Genomic DNA, 21,713 nt, shown 5'->3' with positions numbered 1-21,713 from the left:
CTAAAAAATAAGGACCTGCTGGTGAGGGGCCTATGACGTTTAAGCAGTCTTTATGAATAATATGAAAAAAGACATTATAAAAAGTTAACATTTTATTGTGGAGGATAACTTTTCTATATAAATTTAACGTAAAATCAACACCCTCTTTTTGCCCACAAAGCGTTCAACCAATCATGTTATCTCTATCATTTTTTTCAAGTTTGGCGATCGAGGGGGGGGGGTGAAAAATTACAAATAGAGCTTGTTTTTGTGTTTTTTTTTTGGGGGGGGCGGAAATTATATTTGAAACATAAAATAACTTAATTAAGTTTTATGAGACCATTCTGTACTTTCACCTAACAATTTTATAAACAGAACGAACCCCAAAATATGGCAAATTCATTTGGGTGAGGGATTACATTAGAAATATGAAATTTGGGTGAGGGATTACATTAGAAATATGAAATGACGATAAATTTAATTTAATTGTCTTTGGAATTAATTTTTGGTAGATCTTTTTTCTCTTTTTTTTGCGATCGCATGTGCATTCGCTCTTTTTATTGAAACAAAAGTTGTAATGATTTATTTTTAATTATTTTGGGGAGAGAGGGTCTTTCCGGTGCTCAATATCCGGAGAATAGTTTATTCTCTTTGAAGCCCTTCTGCCGAAATATCTTTTTTTGGGACGACTACATTTACATGCTTTCATCCGTTCTTTGATTTATATTGTGGGAGTATCCATATTTCCCAAATTAAAATGATTAGTATACAGGTGTTTTTCAAACAGAACTTCATGTCAACCCAGGCAACACATAAAAACGAGAAACAACCACAGAATTCGCGCATAAGCCTGACGAATCCTAGAGTGGATGAAACGCCGAATATTCAGTGTAGCTTAATCGCCATATACATTTTATAAATTACTATATATATATATATATATATATATATATATATATATATATATATATATATATATATATATATACGGTATAATAACGCATAACACATATTACCCTCAGATCAGCGAAATAAAAGAACGATGAGCCTGGCCAATACCAAATCTGTGATTGGCGCTGTATGTGTTCTCCGTTTATCTCGGAATTGTTTCCAGTCGTCCTGGATTTTTCCGTGCCACTAGATTAAGGGAGATGCGGTTGGGATTGCGCAACACTTGCAACACAATTACACGCGCAGTGCCACTACAGGGGTATCGTTTGTCTATCGAGACTGAACGGAGGCATATATATATATATATATATATATATATATATATATATATATATATATATATATATACGGTGCACTTTAATTTCAAAGAAAGAACTTACTAAGCCTTTATATGTTTCTGGACTCTTGCTAACTTTGATGGCAGACACTCCAGTTGCTATCATCTGAAAAAAAAATCGATAAAGATAAAAGGTAAAGTGAAAATGATCTGCTAAAGTTAATTCAATTTTGCATACTTAACACATTATTTTTTAATCTGCTGCTTAAGCGTATACGATATCGTTTTAAACACAGTCTCCTCATCAACAAAAATATTGGATGTTGATTCTAGTTTATAAACGCATGCGTTTATAAGCTACAATCAACATCCAAATGAATGTTTGGCGACAATTACGGTTTTCAAAAGGCGAAGAATTAAAATAACATCTGCCTTACTTAAAAATGCTAGGTTTATTTATGGTGTCTTTTACATATATTAAAAAAAAACACCCAATATTTTTGCTGATGAGGAGACATTGTTTAAAAAAAACTATATGTCCAAATTATTGTCCATGGCTTAATGTCTATCACAATAAAAATCATCGTTTCCGAAACGATCGTACAAATTATTAACTTTGTTGCTGTTCCTTCTTATGAAACAAATTTTTAATTTTTAATTCTAATTTGAATTTTAAATTGTCAATCACATTACTAAATATTAAAGTAGCTCTAGGATATTTGCCTATCGAGCTTATTATATAGGATATTTGCCTATCGAGTTTATTATATTAAAATACACTCTGCTCTTTAGACTACTGTTCTAATCCCCTTTAAATAAATATATATATATATATATATATATATATATATATATATATATATATATATATAGGAAGATTTTAGGGGGTTTTATGTAAGCAAAGATGGTTCATTACATACAATGATATAAATTGAATTGGAGGTAGGTTGTAGGTTAATATGGATATATATATATATATATATATATATATATATATATATATATATATATATATATATATATATACATATAATTTCCCTGGATTTTACTTGTGCGAATGGATATATATATACAGAGAGAAGGATAGACAGCAACTTAGGATATCGAATATATGTGATTTGTCATTTATTTATATATCCGTTATAGTTACATCGAGATTCATAGATGGGAGTGTTGGTATCAATAAAGGGTGAGAAATAGTTTAATAAGCAAATTTTTCCTGTAGCACACACATATATGGGTATATATACGAACACACATATCCATTTATATACATATATATGCATATGTATATGCATATATATACATATATATATATACATATATATATATATATATATACATGTACATATATATATATTTATACCTAGAATAATTTTCCCATTTTGAACTTAACTATTCCCATTTTGAACTGAACTATTCCCATTTTCAACGGAACTATTCCTATTTTCAACTGGACTATTCACATTTTCAACTGAGCTATTCCCATTTTAACCGAACTATTCCCATTTTGAACTGAACTATTCCCATATTGAACTGAACTATTCCTATTTTGAATTGAACTACTCCCATTTTGAACTGAAGTATCCCCATTTTGAACTGAACTATTCCCATTTTCAACTGAACTATTCCCATTTTGAACAGAACTATTCCCATATTGAACTGAACTAACCCCATTTTGAACTGAACTATTCCCATTTTTAGCTGAAGTATCCCAATTTTCAACTGAACTATTCCCATTTTCAACTGAACTATCCCCATTTTGAACTGAACTATTCCAATTTTCAACTGAACTATTCCTATTTTCAACTGGAAAAGGTATAGAATATGAGTATTGACTGACATCTGCCAAATGCTTTACAGTTTACTTAACTATTCCCATTTTGAACTTAACTATTCCCATTTTAAACTGAACTATTCCCATTTTGAACTGAAGTATTCCCATTTTTAACTGTACTATCCCCATTTTGGACTGAACTATTCCCATTTTGGACTAAATTATTCCCATTTTGAACTTAACTATTCCCATTTTGAACTAAACTATTCCCATTTTGAACTGAACTATTTCCATTTTTAACTGAACTATCCCCATTTTGAACTGAACTATTCCCATTTTCAACTGAACTATTCCCATTTTCAACTGAACTATCCCCATTTTCAACTGAACTATTCCAATTTTCAACTGAACTATTCCCATTTTCAACTGGAAAAGGTATAGAATATGAGTATTGACTGACATCTGCCAATTGTTTTACAGTTTCTCTGTTTTCTCTCAGCTTAGTCAGACTATCAGATTGAATTTGTTGGGATTTCTTCAAAACACCGCGTCTCCATTATTTACGGTCAATCGCTTCTTTTTCAAGACCCCTATATGGTATGTTTTCTGCAGACAGATTACTTTTGCCAGATATTTTGCATTTTGTGAATAATTCAGCATTTAATTCTTTGTTGCGGAGGGTATAATTTTTTTTGTCCACTCGGATATTCCATTCATTCCACATGCGGTGATCAAGGATTCCAAATGCACAAGTACTTAGCAATTCTGTGAACAATTTCATAATCAAGGGATCCACTATAATTAACTTTGCTGCCGAGGTAGTGAAACGATTTAACATGATTTATATAAAGAATATCCATTTTCAGTTTACATTTGGGGAATCTATACTCAGGTGAATTTTCTTTACGCCTACAACTTACTTTGGAGTAGGTGAACGCTGATGAACTACCACAGTCTTTTTTATGCTTATTGTCAGTCCAAAGGCCCTACATGCAGCTGAAAAGGGATCGAGAAGGGTCTGCGCTTCCACGACAGATGTTTCCACCGGAGCAGCATCGTCAAATAGCGAATAACTTCAGTTTGGCGAAGAGTTTTTGTTTTGGTTAAACAATTAACCAGATGACCGAAATAAAACCAAACAATAGTGTCAATGTTTTTAAATGCATGTTTCAGCATAAGCGAAAAGAAAAGCGCAAAGAGAACTAGTGCCATCACACACCCCTGGTTGGTCCCATTTGTAACACTGAAGACTTCGGACATCATTCTATCAGAGACAACATTAGCCCTCATCCCTTTATGATACGAAATAATCACGTTTAGCATGCTCTCGGGGTAACAAGCTTTCCCAAACCTGCCAAAAGAGCGCCACAGTTCACAGTATCCAAGGCCTTATTAAGGTCAACAAACACGATATGCAATTCTTGACCTCTCTCTCAGACCTTTTCTGCCATTTGACGAAGTGAAAATATCATGTCAATGGTGCCGCGACCCAAACCGAGAACCGGACAGGGACACAGGATACACCTCATCGCCAAGATGCTTGATGATTCTGTTTAGAATGAGACTAGCCAAAATCTTTCCAGCAATCGAAAGCAGAGATATCCCACAATGGTTTCAAAAAGCATTTTTGACTCTCCTATTCTTGTAGAGGTGTTTGATGCAGACGTCTTTGTAGTCTTGTGGAACTTGACCTGCCTTCTATCTCTTCAAAAAGTGCATGAAGTTATATATGCATATATATATATATATATATATATATATATATATATATATATATATATATATATATATATATATATATATATATATATACATCATGTGAATGCCGTCTTAGTACACAATGATTCCAAGTGCTTAGCTAGCTTTTATAGAATTACGGACGTTTACAGCAAATTAATTCCTTACTATACGTCACTATCTGAATGAATAAGAATGCGCCATTAGTAAAAGTTATCTACTATGTGGAACGAGAAAATTGCTGCCGTAGAAAAGACATGACCCCATTTGATGAAAACCGGCCCTTTTTGGAGGTTCCAGACCATCTACTAGTTGCTCCATTGTGTACAAATCCAAAGAATGATAGGAGCCTTCCTTCATATTTAAAATGACACAATGTCCAACGAGCGAGATCCCAGATGCGCTTCTGTACAACTAATGCCCTCTACCAATCCAAGTTATAAAGATAGGACCATTGCTAGTACGTTCAAAATGCAAAACCGGCCGGTTAAACGCTTGAGGGCACAGATTTACGACGTCTCCGGTGACGGTTTTTGTTTTTGGTATAGTTATAGTTATATCATGTCACCTCACATCTTCTAAGTCGACTTGAAATCAACAGCGAAGTGTACTCAATGTGGTGACGAGTGTGCTGATCTTCTGGTGCAATCGGGTGACCGCTGGCAGACCCTGGGTGTCGCATTAGCACTCAGCGCCGGCCCACAAGTTAAAAAGAAACCTAGACCTGGGTTCAGAAGGAGTACTGCGACTTTGTACTCTTCTCTCAATACCTCTCTCCTCCCCAACTTGAACACGCTGGATTAATTCATCCTGACTATCACCAACATGATATCCCACAATACTAAACCCAGCCTGATCTCTACCAGCTGTCAGGAATTCACTGAGCTCTGGACAACGCTGATGGAAAAGGCATGTTCCCAGTTCATGAGCCGTATTGAGAACGTGATTGAAGCTGAAGGCGGATACATTGAATAGATGTCAGCTCTACTACATAATCAAGTTACCTGAATTGAATATTTAAAGTAAAACTAGTGTTATTTTCTTTAGGGCGACACTTTTATCGTGGATCGCTCGTGAGACTCTCTTTATTAATGCATGGATATCGCGATTCGAAGGGCCGTTTTCTGTTGTAAGTAATTGAGGTAGTCACTTTAAAGGTCAATAATTCCAGAAATTAGCGAAGATGATTGATTTTTACCGACTAAGAACGACTGCATATCATATTTCAAAGCAATTATTTGATTGAAATAGCATACTGGAACCTAAATCCAGCAACGAATAAGGAGGATGGACAAATGGTTGATGCACCAGCCCAGATTTGACAACAATAATTCATGCAGGCGACTTTGTAAAAATACATTGTACTCTAGCTCTAGAGGGAATCAACTTCTTCGCAGCCGCCTCGGCAATGTCTACGATCACTTTGTTCCAATTAATTTTGCGTGTTATTTTAAGTCAAGGAGTTTAATAGATGAACACTCAGGTAGAGTATTATTAGTCTTGGCCAGCAGTGGTTAACAAGAATATTGTTATTGTTTTAATAAAGTAGCTTAATCTTAGTAGCATTTAATGAAATTGATACCGAGAATGTGTTTACTTACCGATAAGATTAACCATGCATGTAATATATACGTATTATATATAGTGACCTCATATAAGCATATAGCAATGAAGTTGGCCAGATAACACACACCGAGGAACGCTTGGATACATCCTGTCGCAAACATCATTTTGTACCGGGTATCGGGAAGCATGTTGCCTTTGTAAGAGTAATTCAGCTGTCCGTGTATCCGATGAAAAGCTACAAAAAATAGTGCTATTAGAAGACATGTTATCTCGTAACCACCTGTGTTACAACTGGGACGGACAAGTAGAGAGATAAAGAAAGAGATCTAATATAGGATTGTTCAATTAGTTAAAGAGGGGCAAACATTAATTATTAATTTGTAGAATCTGCTCTCAGTTTATTAAAATATTAACCCTATTACTCCTTATTACTCTCTAACTGACCATCAATCGGATACCATAATACTTAGTTCGCTCTACCTCATCCTAACAAAGGTGCATAGAAAATTTCAATTTGATCAGTCTAGTATTTTCCGAAAACTTTTTAGAGTACGTGTGGCATGGTGGTGATTATAACTGTCTATACCTAAAGATTATCATAATATATAGTTCTATTTCGTTGTCTATACCTAAAGATTACCATAATATTTAGTTCTATTTAGTTGTCTATACCTAAAAATTACCATAATATTTAGTTCTATTTAGTTGTCTATAAATAAAAATTTCCATAATATTTAGTTCGATTTAGTTGTCTATACCAAAAGATTACCATAATATTTAGTTCTATTTAGTTGTGTATACCGACGGATTACCATACTATTTAGTTCTATTTTGTTGTCTATACCTAAAGATTACCATAATATTTAGTTCTATTTAGTTTTCTATACCTAAAAATTACCATAATATTTAGTTCTATTTAGTTGTCTATAACTAAAGATTACCATACTATTTAGTTCTATTTAGTTCTCTATACCTAAAGATTACCATAATATGTAGTTCTATTTAGTTGTCTATACATAAAGATTACCATAATATTTAGTTCAATTTAGTTGTCTATACCTAAAAATTACCATAATATTTAGTTCTATTAAATTGTCTATACATAAAGATTACCATACTATTTAGTTCTATTTAGTTGTCTATACCTAAAAATTACAATAATATTTAGTTCTATTTAGTTGTCTATACCTAAAGATTACCATAATATTTAGTTCTATTTAGTTGTCTAAAAAAAAGATTACCATAATATTCAGTTCTATTTACTTGTCTATACGTTAAGAATACCATAATATTTAGTTCTATTTAGTTGTTTATACCTAAAGATTACCATAATATTTAGTTATATTTTGTTGTCTATACATAAAGAGTACCGTAATATTTAGTTCTATTTAGTTGTCTACACCGAAAGATTACCATACTATTTAGTTCTATTTAGTTGTCTATACCTACAGATACCGATACTATAGTGTTCTATTTAGTTGTCTATACATAAAAATTACCATAATATTTAGTTATATTTAGTTGTCAATACCTAATAATTATCATAATATTTAGTTCTATTTTGTTTTCTATACCTAAACATTACAATAATATTTAGCTTTATTGAGGTGTCTATGCCCAAAAATTACCATAATATTTAGTTCTATTTAGTTGTCTATACCTAAGAATTACAATAATATTTAGTTCTATTTAGTTGTCTATAAATAAAAATTACCCAAATATTTAGTTCTATTTAGTTGTATATACCTTACGATTACCATAATATTTAGTTATATTTTGTTGTCTGTACCTAAAGATTACCATAATATTTAGTTTTATTTACTTGTCTATACCTAAAAATTAACATACTATTTAGTTCTATTTAGTTATCTATGCCAAGCGATTACCATACTATTAAGTTCTATTTAGTTGTCTATACCTAAAGATTACTATAATATGTAGTTCTATTTTTTATCTATACCTAAAGATTACCATACTATTTAGTTCTATTTAATTGTCTATACCTAATGATTACCATAATATTTAGTTCTATTAAGTTGTCTATACCTAAAGATTACGATAATATTTTGTTCTATTTAGTTGTCTATACATCACAATTACCATAATGTTTAGTTCTATTTAGTTTTCTATACCAAAAGATTACCATATTATTTGGTTCTATTTAGTTATCTATACCTAATGATTACCATACTATTTAGTTCTATTTAGTTGTCTATACCTAAAGATTACCATAATATTACGTTCTATGGAAGTGTCTATACCTAAAGATTATAATACTATTTAGTTCTATTTAGTTGTCTATACCTAAAGAGTACTATACTATTTAGTTATATTTAGTTGTCTATACCTAAAGATTACCATACTATTTAGTTCTATTTAGTTGTCTATACCTAAACATTACCATACTATTCAATTTTATTTAGTGTTCTATACCTAAATATTACTATACTATTAAGTTCTATTTAGTTATCTATACCTAAGGATTACCATAATATTTAGTTCTAATTTTTTCCATACATAAAGATTACCATACTATTTAGTTCTATTTAGTTGTCTATGCCTAAAGATAACCATAATATTAAGTTCTATTGTGTTGTCAATACCTAAAGATTACCATGCTATTTAGTTCTATTCAGTTCTATACCTAAAGATTACAATACTATTTAGTTCTATTTAGTTGTCTATACCAAAAGTTTACCATAATATTTAGTTCTATTTAGTTGTTTATACCTAATGATTACTTTAATATTAGATTACTATAATATTTAGTTCTATTTAGTTGTCTATACTTAAAGATTACCATAATATTTAGTTCTATTTAGTTGTCTATACTTAAAGATTACCATAATATTTAGTTCTATTTAGTTGTCTATACTTAAAGATTACCATAATATTTAGTCCTATTTAGTTGTCTATACTTAAAGATTACCATAATATTTTGTTCTATTTAGCTGTCTATACCTTAAAATTACCATATTATTTAGTTCTATTTAGTTGCCTATAAAAAAGATTACTATAATATTTAGTTCTATTTAATTGTCTATACCTAAAGGTTACCATAATATTTAGTTCTGTTTAGTTGTCTTTACCTAAAAATTACCATACTATTTAGTTCTATTTAGTTTACTATACCTAAATATTACCATACTATTAAGTTCTATTAAGTTGTCTATACCTAAAGATTACCATATTATTTAGTTCTATTTAGTTGTCTATACCTAAAGATTAAGATAATATTTAGTTCTATTCAGTTGTTCATACGTAAAGATTACAATTCTATTTAGTTCTATTAAGTTGTCTATACCTAAAGATTACGATAATATGTAGTTCTATTTAGTTGTCTATACGTAAAGATTACCATACTATTTAGTTCTATTTAGTTGTCTATACCTAAAGTTTACTATAATATGTAGTGCTATTTAGTTGTTTATACCAAAAGATTACCATAATATTCAGTTCTGTTTAGGTGTCAATAACTAAAGATTACCATACTATTTAGTTCTATTTGGTTCTATACCTAAAGATTACCATTCTATTTAGTTCTATTTAGTTGTCTATACCTGAAGATTACCATAATATTTAGTTCTATTTAGTTGTCTATATCTTATGATTAACATAATATTTATTTCTATTTTGTTGTCTATACCTAAAGGTTTCTTAATATTTAGTTCTTTTTAGTTTTCTATACCTAAAGATTACCATAATATTTAGTTCTGTTTGGTTGTCTATACCTAAAATTACAATAATATTTACTTTTATTTAGTTGTCTACTCCTAATGATTACCATTATATTTAGTTCTATTAAGTTGTCTATACCAAATGGTTACCATAATTTCTATTATGTTGTCTTTACGTAAAGATTACCATACTATTTAGTTCTATTTAGTTGTCTATACCTAAACATTACCATAATATTTAATTCTATTTAGTTGTCTATACCTAAAAATTTCCATAATATTTAGTTCTATTAAGTTGTCTATACCTAAAAGTTACCATAATATTTAGTTCTATTAATTTGTCTATACCTAAACATTACCATAATATTTAATTCTATTTACTAGTCTATACCTAAAAATTACCATAATATTTTTTTCTATTTAGTTGTCTATACCTAAAGATTACCATAATATTTAGTTGTATGTCGTTGTCTATACAGAAAGATTACCATAATATTTAGTTCTATATAGTTGTCTTTACCTACAGATTACCATACTATTTAGTTCGTTTTAGTTGTCTATACCTAAAGACTTCCATACTATTTAGTTCTATTTAGTTGTCTATACCAAAAGATAACCATTTAGTTTTATCTAGTTGTCTGTACCTAATGGTTACCATAAAATTTATTCTATTTAGTTGTCTTCACCTAAAGATTACCATAATATTTTGTTCTATTTCGTTGTCTATACCTTATGATTACTATAATATTTAGTTTTATTTAGTTGTTTGTACCTAAAGATTACCATATTATTTAGTTCTATGTAGTTGTCTATACCTTAGGATTACCATAGTATTTAGTTCTATTAAGTAGTCTATACCTAAAGATTACCATAATATTTCGTTCTTTTTATTTGTCTATACCTTAGGATTACCATAATATTTATTTATATATACTTGTCTATTCCTACAGATCACCATAATATTACGTTCTATTTAGTTGTCTATACCTAAAAAATTCCATAATATTTAGTTCTATTTTGTTGCCTATACATTAACGTTACTATAATATTTACTTCTATTTAGTTGTCTATGCCTAAGGATTACCATAATATTTAGTTCTATGTAGTTGTCTATACCTAAAGATTACTATAATATTTAGATCTGTTTAGTTGTCTATACCTAAATATTACCATAATTTTTAGTTCTTTTGAGTTGTCTATACCTAAAAATTACCATAATATTTAGTTCTATTTATTTGTCTATACCTAATGATTACCATAATATTTAGTTCTATTTATTTGTCTATACCTAAAAATTACCATAATATTTAGTTCTATTTATTTGTCTATACCTAATGATTACCATACTATTTAGTTCTATTTAGGTGTCTATAGGTAAAGATTACCATACTATTTTGTTCTATTTAGTTGTCTATACCTTAGGATTTCCACAATATGTAGTTCTATTTAGTTGTCTATTCCTTAAGATTACCATAATATTTAGTTCTACTTAGTTGTCAATACCTAAAAATTACCATAATATTTTGTTCTATTTAGTTGTCTATACCTAATGATTAACATAATATTTAGTGCTATTTTTTTTCTATACCTAAAGATAACCATAATAGTAGGTTCTATTTAGTTGTCTATACCTAAAGATTACCATAATATTTAGTTCTATTTAATTGCCTATACTTAAAGATTACCATAATATTTAGTTATATTTAGTTGTCTATACCTCAAAATGTCCATAATATTTAGTTCTATTTTGTTGTCTATACGTAAAGATTACCATAATATTTACTTTTATTTAATTGTTTATACCTAAAGATTGCCATAATATTTAGTTCTATTTAGTTGTCTATACTTAAAGATTACCATAATATTTAGTTCTATTTAGTTGTCTATACTTAAAGATTACCATAATATTTAGTTCTATTTAGTTGTCTATACTTAAAGATTACCATAATATTTAGTTCTATTTAGTTGTCTATACTTAAAGATTACCATAATATTTAGTTCTATTTAGTTGTCTATACTTAAAGATTACCATAATATTTTGTTCTATTTAGTTGTTCATTCTTTTATTCTCAGACACCCACATTTTATAAACGATTTTTCTCGCAAAAAGGACATAATTGAAGTTTTCTGGGTCGAAATTCTATCAATATTTCACTTATGGGGTTTTTTATTTAAATTAAAATGATATTTTAGTTTTTTGCGTCAAGTGCCCCCATTTCTGTCTTTAAGCTATTGCCATGAAAATATGTCGGGCATGAGTGAATTTAATAGACAATGTTAATAATAATAAATTAATATACAATTAATAATAATAATAATAATAATAATAATAATAATAATTTTAATAATAATAATAAATTAATGTACAATTAATAATAATTATTTTATATAGAATTATAGTAGTAATAAATTAATATACTATTTGTAATAATAAAATAAAAATATTAAATTTATTTATTTTTTATAATAATAAAAAATATACGAATTATAATGATAATAAATTAACACGCAATTGATAATCATTTTATAATTAATAATGCATTACTATGTAATTTGTAAATTAATATATAATTTATAATATTAATAAATGGATATACAGTTTATAATAATGCATATTATCATTTATACATTATAATAATAATAATAATAATAATAATAATAATGATAATATTAACAAAAAAAAATAATAATAACAACAATAATAATAATGATAATAATAACAATGATAATAATAATAAAAGCAATAATAATAATAATGACAGCAATAATAATAACAACAATAATAAATATCTAGAAAGATACAATGAATAACAATAATGAAAGCTGCTGAAATATGAAAGAAACCTCTGACTGTGGAGAGTAATACACTAATACGCATGCGCGGGCCAGACGAGCTGCTGCAGAGACAAAACATGAAGCTATACATGGAACATCTATAATTCTTTATTCCCTTCCCCATCTCCTCTCATTATCCAACCATCTCCCCAAAGAATGATCCCAAATAACCGAGAATAGTCAAGGAGCATAGAAAGACCGAGGAGAGACCGCTGACCAGACCTCAAATTCCAGTGAAGACCAATAGTCATTGTTAGCGAGAAATCAATGGTAAGCGGCTGTTGCGATAATGCAAACTAACTTGCAAATGTTATCGAAAGAGGTGGAGGGTACTGAAAATCCGGGGAGACTTGTTGTCACTCAGCTTCCAGGGAACACCACAGGTTGTTTTAAAGAAGAGATTCTTTATGTGAAAGCTCCTTGTTGTCAAATAATAATAATAATAATAATAATAATAATAATAATAATAATAATAATAATAATAATAATAATAATAATAATAATAACTAGCAGGAGCCGTGTACTGATGTTTCCCACTAGAAATATGTCTCCCACTCCACCTGTCAAAAAAAAAAAAACTAAGTACGGTTGTTCGTTGGTATTACTGTCCGCCCATTGTAATGTCAGACACTGGCAACCGTAACCAATAATAATAATAATAATAATAATAATAATAATAATAATAATAATAATAATAATAATAATCACACACAGGACAACAACAATAAAACAGTATTTAAAAGGATATGAGTTCAATATAGAAATGTTGATTTTATTTGAATAAAATAAATTACGCATAAAGTGCACTTAAAAGCCAAATCACAACATAATTTATTTTCTTCTTTATGTATTTTCTTCTTTCTTGCCATGTTGTAAAGTTTGAAAAGAAGAAAGCAACACACTGAGGATGGAGTTTTGCTCCGAAATATATTAAATTAAATGAACGTTTCTATATGGAACTCATACTCTTTGATGTTATTCTCGCATTGCTTACGCACTGTTCCAACATTTCAAAATACAACGGCTGAGATACAACGCGCGGATCTTTACAAACAGACTTTTCTTGCTCCAACTTTACAACATGGAAAGAAAGAAGAAAAGAAAAAAAGAAAACAACATACTTAGGATGGAATGTAGCCCCGACGTATATTTATATTTTAAATTTCAAACAAGTAAAATATTTGTTTATTTTTCCTAATATTACGTTGTGATTTGGCTTTCAAGCGCACTTGATGCGTGTTTTATTTTATTCAAATAAACATTATCTTCACTATTTGGATTATTCGGACTATTGTTCTCACATTCAGTGTTATTTTTACGTTCCAAACGATGTAACATCCGACCTTCTTCAGGTATATCTTGTCCAACCGCAGAATCTTACTATCCAACTCGGAAACTTTCACGAGATTCCGAACAGAATATCTATTTTATCCACGGAGCCATGAAAGTGTCGAAGTCCTAAGTAATTCGCACCGGTATGCTGAGTGTCGTTCGCAATTAAGACCAAATATTGGATCTCCAGAAATGTGTAACTTAAGATTGAATTTTACCAAGTATTTTATCCGCTATGCCAAGATGTCTTAAGATACGCCGGAAGAAGTTCGGCGGTTACATCGATCGAAACGATGAAAACGTTAAGTATTAGATTAATAGATTCGGACAGAAAAAAACAGCAATCATTTCCCTTTTTTAGAAACATCACTCATGGAATGTAAAAACCAAAAGACAAAATAAAAGAAGCAATTGTTCAATTTATTCAATAAAAAAATTTACTAGATTACTATCTATAATCCTCTTCCTCTCCCACTGTATATTGTTTGATCCCGTTGGTGATCGTTATAGTCTCTATCACTCTCAAACCCTGTCCGTTCACATAAAACATTCACCACATGAACTCTTCTTTTACAACCACAGCAAAAGAATTTCTTTTCTCTTTCTCGCTCCTCTCTCTCACTTTCTCTATCTTTCCCCTCTCTCTCACTGTCTATCTATCTATCTTTCACTGCAACGACAATAATATGTAACTTCAATAAACGTAGTTTATTTTTTATCAATCACTTCATTTAACGAACAAGATACCATGAATGTAATCCCATATCGACTATAGTATTGGCGTATTCATAGCAGGTGCTCCAATTATGGCCAATCATTTGTCTTGCCTGTAAAAAATCGCAGCAATAACTAATATACCTCAACCGCAACAAATAACTTTTATTTCTGTCTTGTATGACTTTATAAAATAAAACAATCAAAACTTCCATGACCAAAGTTTCTTTCCTAAAACATCCGATGCCTATCCGTAGAACGAGATGCAACTACTTTGGATTTAGTATATTTAAATATTTTATTTTACTGCTTTGTTTACTCATTTTTACTGATTAAAAAAAAAAACGAGTTTAATGTCTGGTCCATCGGGCCATTCGTATTCCCCTATTTTTTAAAAAACCACATAAACAAGTTCAAAAGAAAACAACAAACTATGCGACCTCTTTTACGTAGTTCCGCCTAATTTCTTAGGGTTTACATGTGCTTTACACCTGAACCATAGTTAAAAAAAAGAAAATTTCGCGCACACTCATCATTTTTGGTAAAAAAATAACAAAAGAAACCAATAAACAAGAAAACGTTACCTTGTTTTACTTACCTTTTCGTATTCAAAATCAGTTGTATTTTTAATATTGTTTATCTTGTCAATATGTTTTTACAAGAAAGTCATTAGTTATCAAGATTCGAAGGTTACTCAAGGATAAGGTTTAATGTGAATAAGGTGATCATTGAGACAACAGCATAGTTATCGTTACGAAATTGAGTACAAGTTGATTATTTAAGAGCAACAGCTTAACAATAACTTGTTTACATTGGACATGAAGACGGCCATGTTGAGGTGAGCTAGAAAGCAGTCCAAACGTACATTCCACGGGCACAAAGTTCAAGAAAAGAAGCTTTGTTCGTGGAATTTGCACTTGGATTTAAACACAAATAGAAAAGCGGAAAATTAGTGACAAAAGTTTGTAGTTAGAGGAACGCTTGTAGTGAAAGTTTTGTGGGGTAGAACTCAAAATTGAGCTGGAGAGTAGCATTTGACCTATTGTGAGGTAATGTCACGTTGAAGAATTAGATGTTTTAAAATGACGAAAGTTTAAGATATTTTCTTTTTGTCTTTTTTTCATTTTTTTTAATAGATTCAAATTTCTCATGCGTGAAAGGAATTCGTACATTAAATTTATACAAATCTGATTGGTTCATATTACCAAGGTGTGCATAAAATTGTAGCTTCTATGTAGTTTAGTTTAGGAGTTGCTAATAAGTGGGTGCGGGCAGTGTAATCGGGTTTTACCCCAGCAATCAGGATGTCTAAATGCGCACAATAAACCAAGCTCCAACCTTGGTTGCATTGTCGCAACGTTGCATCACTGGGTCTATTTTACAAATGTAGGCAAACGAGTGCTTGTTGGGATTGTTTTGCAGGGCTGGACTAAAGACAGGAAATGAGCACGTGCCATGAAAATATAATAGAGTATTGATAGGCATCCAAGGTAATGTTCCTATTTACTTGCCTCCCCACGAGGGCAGAGTTTTTAATGTGGTGAAAATCATGCTCCCCAAAAAGGGGCATTCTTGTAATTTTGAAAAAAATGTTAAAAAAATGACGACCGTTTCGAATTTGTATTTTTTTCTTTACTTCTTTTTTAATTTATTCAAATTTCTGAACCATGAAGAGAATTCATTCTGATTGATCTATGTTTACAAGATATGCTAACAGTTGTGGCTTCTATGTTTATTAGGAGTGGCTAATAGTCGTTGGTTGGCAGGATAATTTGGTTTTGCCCATGAAAAATGAAAGGCTATGTCAAATGAAAGATTGGACGCACACTATCAACCAAAATTTAACCTCTAATCGCTTTAATCTCGCATCCTTATATTTATTTTACAAATAGTCTAAAAGAAAGTGCTACTATGAACTCATTGCATTTGGACTCCCTCGACGTACATACTCCCGACAAACCCGTTTAGCAATAAAATCCTAACATTTTAGTGTAGATGCCCCTAAATGCCTAAAAGTTTCTATTCTAATTCTATGCCGACTCCTGCTACCCCTCCTAGGGTCTGAAGCGGCCTGCTTATTGCATCAAGGGATAACACCCACTATTCATCACATCCAAGTACACCTTGGTGTTTATATTAAAGCCGACTTCGAAGGTGTGAGGTGGTATGATGTGGCATGATGTAGCTTCCTCTTGAAACCGAACCAATGACCATAACCGTTTCCGGAAACTTCGATGAGCTATGCCTTTGCGTGTTGAACCGTCCGGATTTTGCAATTTGAGGGTGCTAGCAACGGTCCAATTGTCATAACTTGGATCGGTATAGAGCATGAGTTGTACAGTGGCGCATCTCCGATCTTGCACGTTGAACATGGTGTCACTTTCAGACATGTTCGAAGGCTCCTATTGCTCTTCGGATTTGTACGCAACTATACAACTAGTAGATGGTCTGCAACAAAAAAAAAACAGAAAACGGTTTTTCATCAAACGGAAATGGAATCATGTCTTTTCTAAGGAGATAACTTTATCTTTCTACCCTGTACATATCGCCGAGTGTGTTTATACGTGTACAAATTTAAAAAAAAACTATTAGCAAAACGATATGCGTGTATATTACAGTGACCATTTTGTAAGTAATATATTTCTTTTTAATAAGGGGTCACCGCTTATTAAGACCAAGGGCCATCTCGAGGATAAGGGTTACTGAGTATCAGATGTAATAACACTGTAATCTACAGAAACAGTAGAAACTGATTAGTTAAAAGCTGTCTCAACTTCAAAACGAACGATGTTATAGTCAACTGGGAAGCAGCCTCGCCGTATTGTGTTCCACAGACGGATAGCTCTAGAAAATAACCTCTACTAAAGGAATTTGCGTTTAGTTTTAAACACAGATAAAGGATCAGGAAAATTGTTGACGGTGGTTTTTTTTTTACACAGTGATCACCACTTATCAAGGCCCGAAAGCCACTCAGGGATAAGGGTTATTGCAAGTACATTACGTTAGTGAGGAGATTTGATGAAGTGTTTACTTAAGGGGGCGGTTCATTAGGAATTTGTTAACATTAGACTTGAAGACATCCAAGTTGTAGTCCGGAGGGAAGCAGGCAGACGGAACAGAGTTCCACAGGCATGCAGTTCTAAGAAAGAAGATTTCTTAATGGAATCCGCGTTTTGATTTAGGCACAGATATAGAGTGGGGGAAATTTTTCACAGTGGATTCAGCTAGACGGGTGTTTTTCGTGAAAGATTGGCGAGGGGGGACCAGGGATTGGAGTTCAGACGAGCACCTGCCATGAAAATAACGATAAAACAAGGATAGGCTTGCAACGTCTTTTCTGTGGGAGAGGGGTTGCAGGGTAGAGAAAAGGGCATCCCCCACTAAGCCACGAAGTCTATTTTGTACTCTGTCAAGGCATGATAGGCTGATTTTGGCAGCTCCTGCCCAGATATGGCAACAGTATTCCATCCTTGGCCGTACTTGGCTTTTATATAGATAGAGAATTGCATCAGTAGTGAGATATCTTCTGGAGCGGTAGAAGGATCCCACCATCTTTCCAGCTACCTTGGCAACAGACTTGATGTACGTGTTCCATTTCAGATCAGGAGTAAAGGTCAAACCCAGAAGCTTGTCAAAACACGGGGCCTCACCCAGACGAGAGCCATCCATCACAATTGATGCCAGCTAGGGATCAGAGCGTTGATGATGTAAGGATAGGAGTTTGGTTTTGGATGCATTAAAGGTAACTAGCCACATCTTCCCCCACTGAACCACGCGCTCGAGATCAGAGGAGAGAGAATCAGAGAGAACTTTGTCATTTACAGCCTTTGATGTGTTGCCATAGATGGTCGTGTCATCAGCATAGATGTCAACGAATGATTTAAGTATGTGTTTAGGAAGGTCATTGATGTAGATCAGGAAGAGAGTTGGGCCCAGGATTGACCCCTGAGGGACTCCAGCATTTATATTGCAGGCCTCCGATTTTTGACCATCTACCACTACTCTTATGAGCCTATCGGAGAGAAATGATTTAATGATTGAGAAAACATTTCCAGTTATACCGTAGCTGGAAATCTTGTGAAGTAGACCCTTATGCCATACTTTTTCGAAGGCCTTTGATATGTCAAGAGCAATTGCCCTAGAAAGGAAGCCTTTGTCAAGAGATTCACTAATCCTGTGGGATATAACCGTAAGCACATCTGCGGTAGACCTTGCAGAGCGGAAACCATATTGTGTGTCACTAAGAAGGTTATTCCTGCTGAGGTGGTTGACTATTTCTCTATTTAATATGGATTCCAGCAACTTACTCATAACACAGAGAAGACTTATTGGTCTGTACTGAGAGGGAGATGACTTATCACCTGAATTCTTAAATACAGGGCAAACTGATGAGGTCTTCCAGGGGGTCGGAAAGCACTTCTCCTTAAGGCAGCGATTAAATAGTTTCGTAAGTATGGGAGCAAGTTCTGGTTGAAGCTTTTTTAACACTATAATTGGGATGCCATCAGGGCCAGTTGCTTTACTGGAATCTAGGTTTTTTATTAGCTTGGCGACCTCATGCACGGATATTTGTATGTTACCTAGCTTGTTCTGTGTTATAGGAGTAAATATGGGGAGTTGATGGCCTTCGTCGCATAGGGTAGAATAAGCTGCAAAGTTCTTTGCAAATAGTTTGGCCTTGTCTGACGCTGACGAGATGACCTCTGGTCCATTGATAGTGGTTGGGATAGAACGCACACTTCTGTTCAGGATCCTATTTGTTATTTGCCAAAACTGGTGGGAACCAAGCCGCTGATCAGCTACCTTGGATTTAACAGACTGGGCATATAGCTCTCTTGCATTTTTTATTACTCTTTTACATTGGTTGCTGGCAGTCCTGAAAGCAGCTTTAGTCTCAGTGCATCTATTACGTTGGTATCTATGGAAAAAGTGATTTCTGTGCGCGGTAGCAGCAGCACATTCTGGGGAGAACCGTGGCTAGCTGTTAGGTTTTTGTTGGAATTTTTTAGATGGTATGAATTGGTCTATGCCTACAATTAACCATTCGGTCAGATCTGATACTATAGAGGACACTTCCTTTTTAAACATGGAGTGCAGAGGTAAATCAGATATGAATGTACGGAAGCTATCCCAGTCAGCCATAGAGTATCGGTATACAGTACGGTGGAGGGGTACGTCTGGGGGCTTCTTACATTTAGTTTTTATCTTAACTGATACGACGGAGTGGTCGGAGGATCCTAGAGGAGAATGAACGGTACATGAACATAGCTCAGGGGACGTTGAGAGAAAAAGGTCTAAGAGGCTTGCATATTGATTGGGTGCATCGGGCACACGGGTGGGTTCGCGAACAATCTGAGTGAGGTCATAAGCAATGGCAAAATCATGACAAAACCTCCCCTCATCATCTGTCTTATTTGAATGGCACAGCCATTCCACGTTATGGACGTTGAAGTCACCACAGATGTGGATGTTAGCCGAGGGATGTGAAGACAGTATGTGGTCTATTTTCTCAGATATGCTCTTAAAGATAGTAACTCCACTGTTTTGGGGCCTATAGAGGGCAAATATAAATGCAGTGGTGTTAGCAAGTGCAACCCTGAAGCACATATAGGGTAGATTAGGATCTTCTCTAGAGATATCCCTTCCACATGGGAAGCCATCCTTAATGTAGGCACATATTCCATGCCCATGGCGATCTTGGGAGTCAGATTTAGCTGTTGAATTGGAGTATCCATTAATTATGAACTCATCTAGGGAAGTGGTCGGCCCTATTCCAGTTTCACTTAGAAAGTATATGTCCGGTTTCGTCTCCTGTAATTGGGTTTCAACCTCTGGAAGGTTGGAACGTAGACCCCTGATATTGGAGAAGGAGACCTGGTAGTAGGGGTCTATGCTGGAAGATGGGGTTCTAGGTTTAATCGAGTTTTTATTCTGGAGATATTTCATGTTGAGGTTTGGGGATTTGTGGAATAGGTCGGCATACTTGGTTATAGCAGTACAGAGAGGGAAAGTAAGAGAGAAAAAGACAGGAATTTTTTTTTTATTTGTAGCACACGAAAAGGTAAAGCCGTAACAATTACCCACTAGTATGGCATCGAGAAGCCCCACCAGAGTCTACTGCATGGTCCAGATCCACTCACCAAATGGCAATACAGCAGTCCCAGTACTTTGCGCCTGCTGATAGGACATCCTCCTTAGTGGTTAATCCAAGGGTCGGGTCCCTGACTATCAGGCGGATAACGTCAGCCCAGACAAAACGTTTACCTCCAGCACCCTTACTAGTGACATGGCAACAAGGACAGACAGAGACAGAAAAATATCCGACATCTCAGACTACTGGTCACCAAGTAGTACCGACCTTTAAGCAGCTTTTTCTTCACCCTTTGTCAGAAAAATCACTCATTGAATGAGGACTGAATGACAAAATAGGAGAAGCGAGAGTTACTGGAGCTCCGAGTTTTTTATGTGAATGTTTTACAGAGGGTGGAGGACTATTGATTGAAGTTAAGTCGAGCACTTGCAATGGAACCAAACATAGAACAGATTCGCTACTTCTCTAAAAAAAGGGGGGGTAGCATGGAGGAGATGACATCTATCAGATTTTGAAGCCGGTGCAATGTCTAAGTTGGAAATGGTGCTCCGGACAGACCCCTCCAAATACTACTCCATTTCAGGTCTATTTGGCCCTTATGTTAGTAGAGCCCGGTTAAGATAATTTAGTGTATATATGGACTTATATGTACAAACGTTCATTCAGCAGGAAGTGCATCTATCTATTATCAATGTCTGTTCGTTGATTGCCGTGTGTGTGCGTCACCGAATGTTGAGTTTAGTAGTCCGGAAAAATCTCCCGGTCATCTCTCGAAAC

At 33.0% G+C, this 21,713-nt stretch overlaps 1 protein-coding gene across 5 annotated transcripts in view; it reads right to left on the bottom strand.

Annotated features, from left to right (window-relative positions):
• LOC145256289 (uncharacterized) overlaps positions 1–15,929 on the bottom strand; it is a 39,068-nt gene extending 23,139 nt beyond the window's left edge. For 2 of the 5 annotated variants that reach the window (XM_080114997.1, XM_080115000.1), the window contains exons 1-3: positions 15,444–15,929; positions 6,323–6,522; positions 1,311–1,373 (exon numbers count right to left, since the gene is read on the bottom strand). In XM_080114997.1, the coding sequence (XP_079971123.1) occupies positions 1,311–1,373; positions 6,323–6,475 (216 nt within the window). In that variant the 5' untranslated portion in view covers positions 6,476–6,522; positions 15,444–15,929. Of the gene's footprint in view, positions 1–1,310; positions 1,374–6,322; positions 6,523–13,793; positions 13,872–15,443 lie in introns of all 5 variants that reach the window. The other 3 variants (XM_080114998.1, XM_080114999.1, XM_080115001.1) reach the window with 3 other exon arrangements.
• Between the last annotated feature and the right edge of the window lie 5,784 nt (positions 15,930–21,713).

This window comes from Euprymna scolopes, chromosome 32 (assembly GCF_053919585.1).
Source record: "Euprymna scolopes isolate OS-2025 chromosome 32, ASM5391958v1, whole genome shotgun sequence".
NCBI lineage: Eukaryota > Metazoa > Mollusca > Cephalopoda > Sepiida > Sepiolidae > Euprymna > Euprymna scolopes.
The sequence above is the reverse complement of the archived record's forward strand: the minus strand, read 5'-3'. Positions and strand labels throughout refer to the sequence as shown.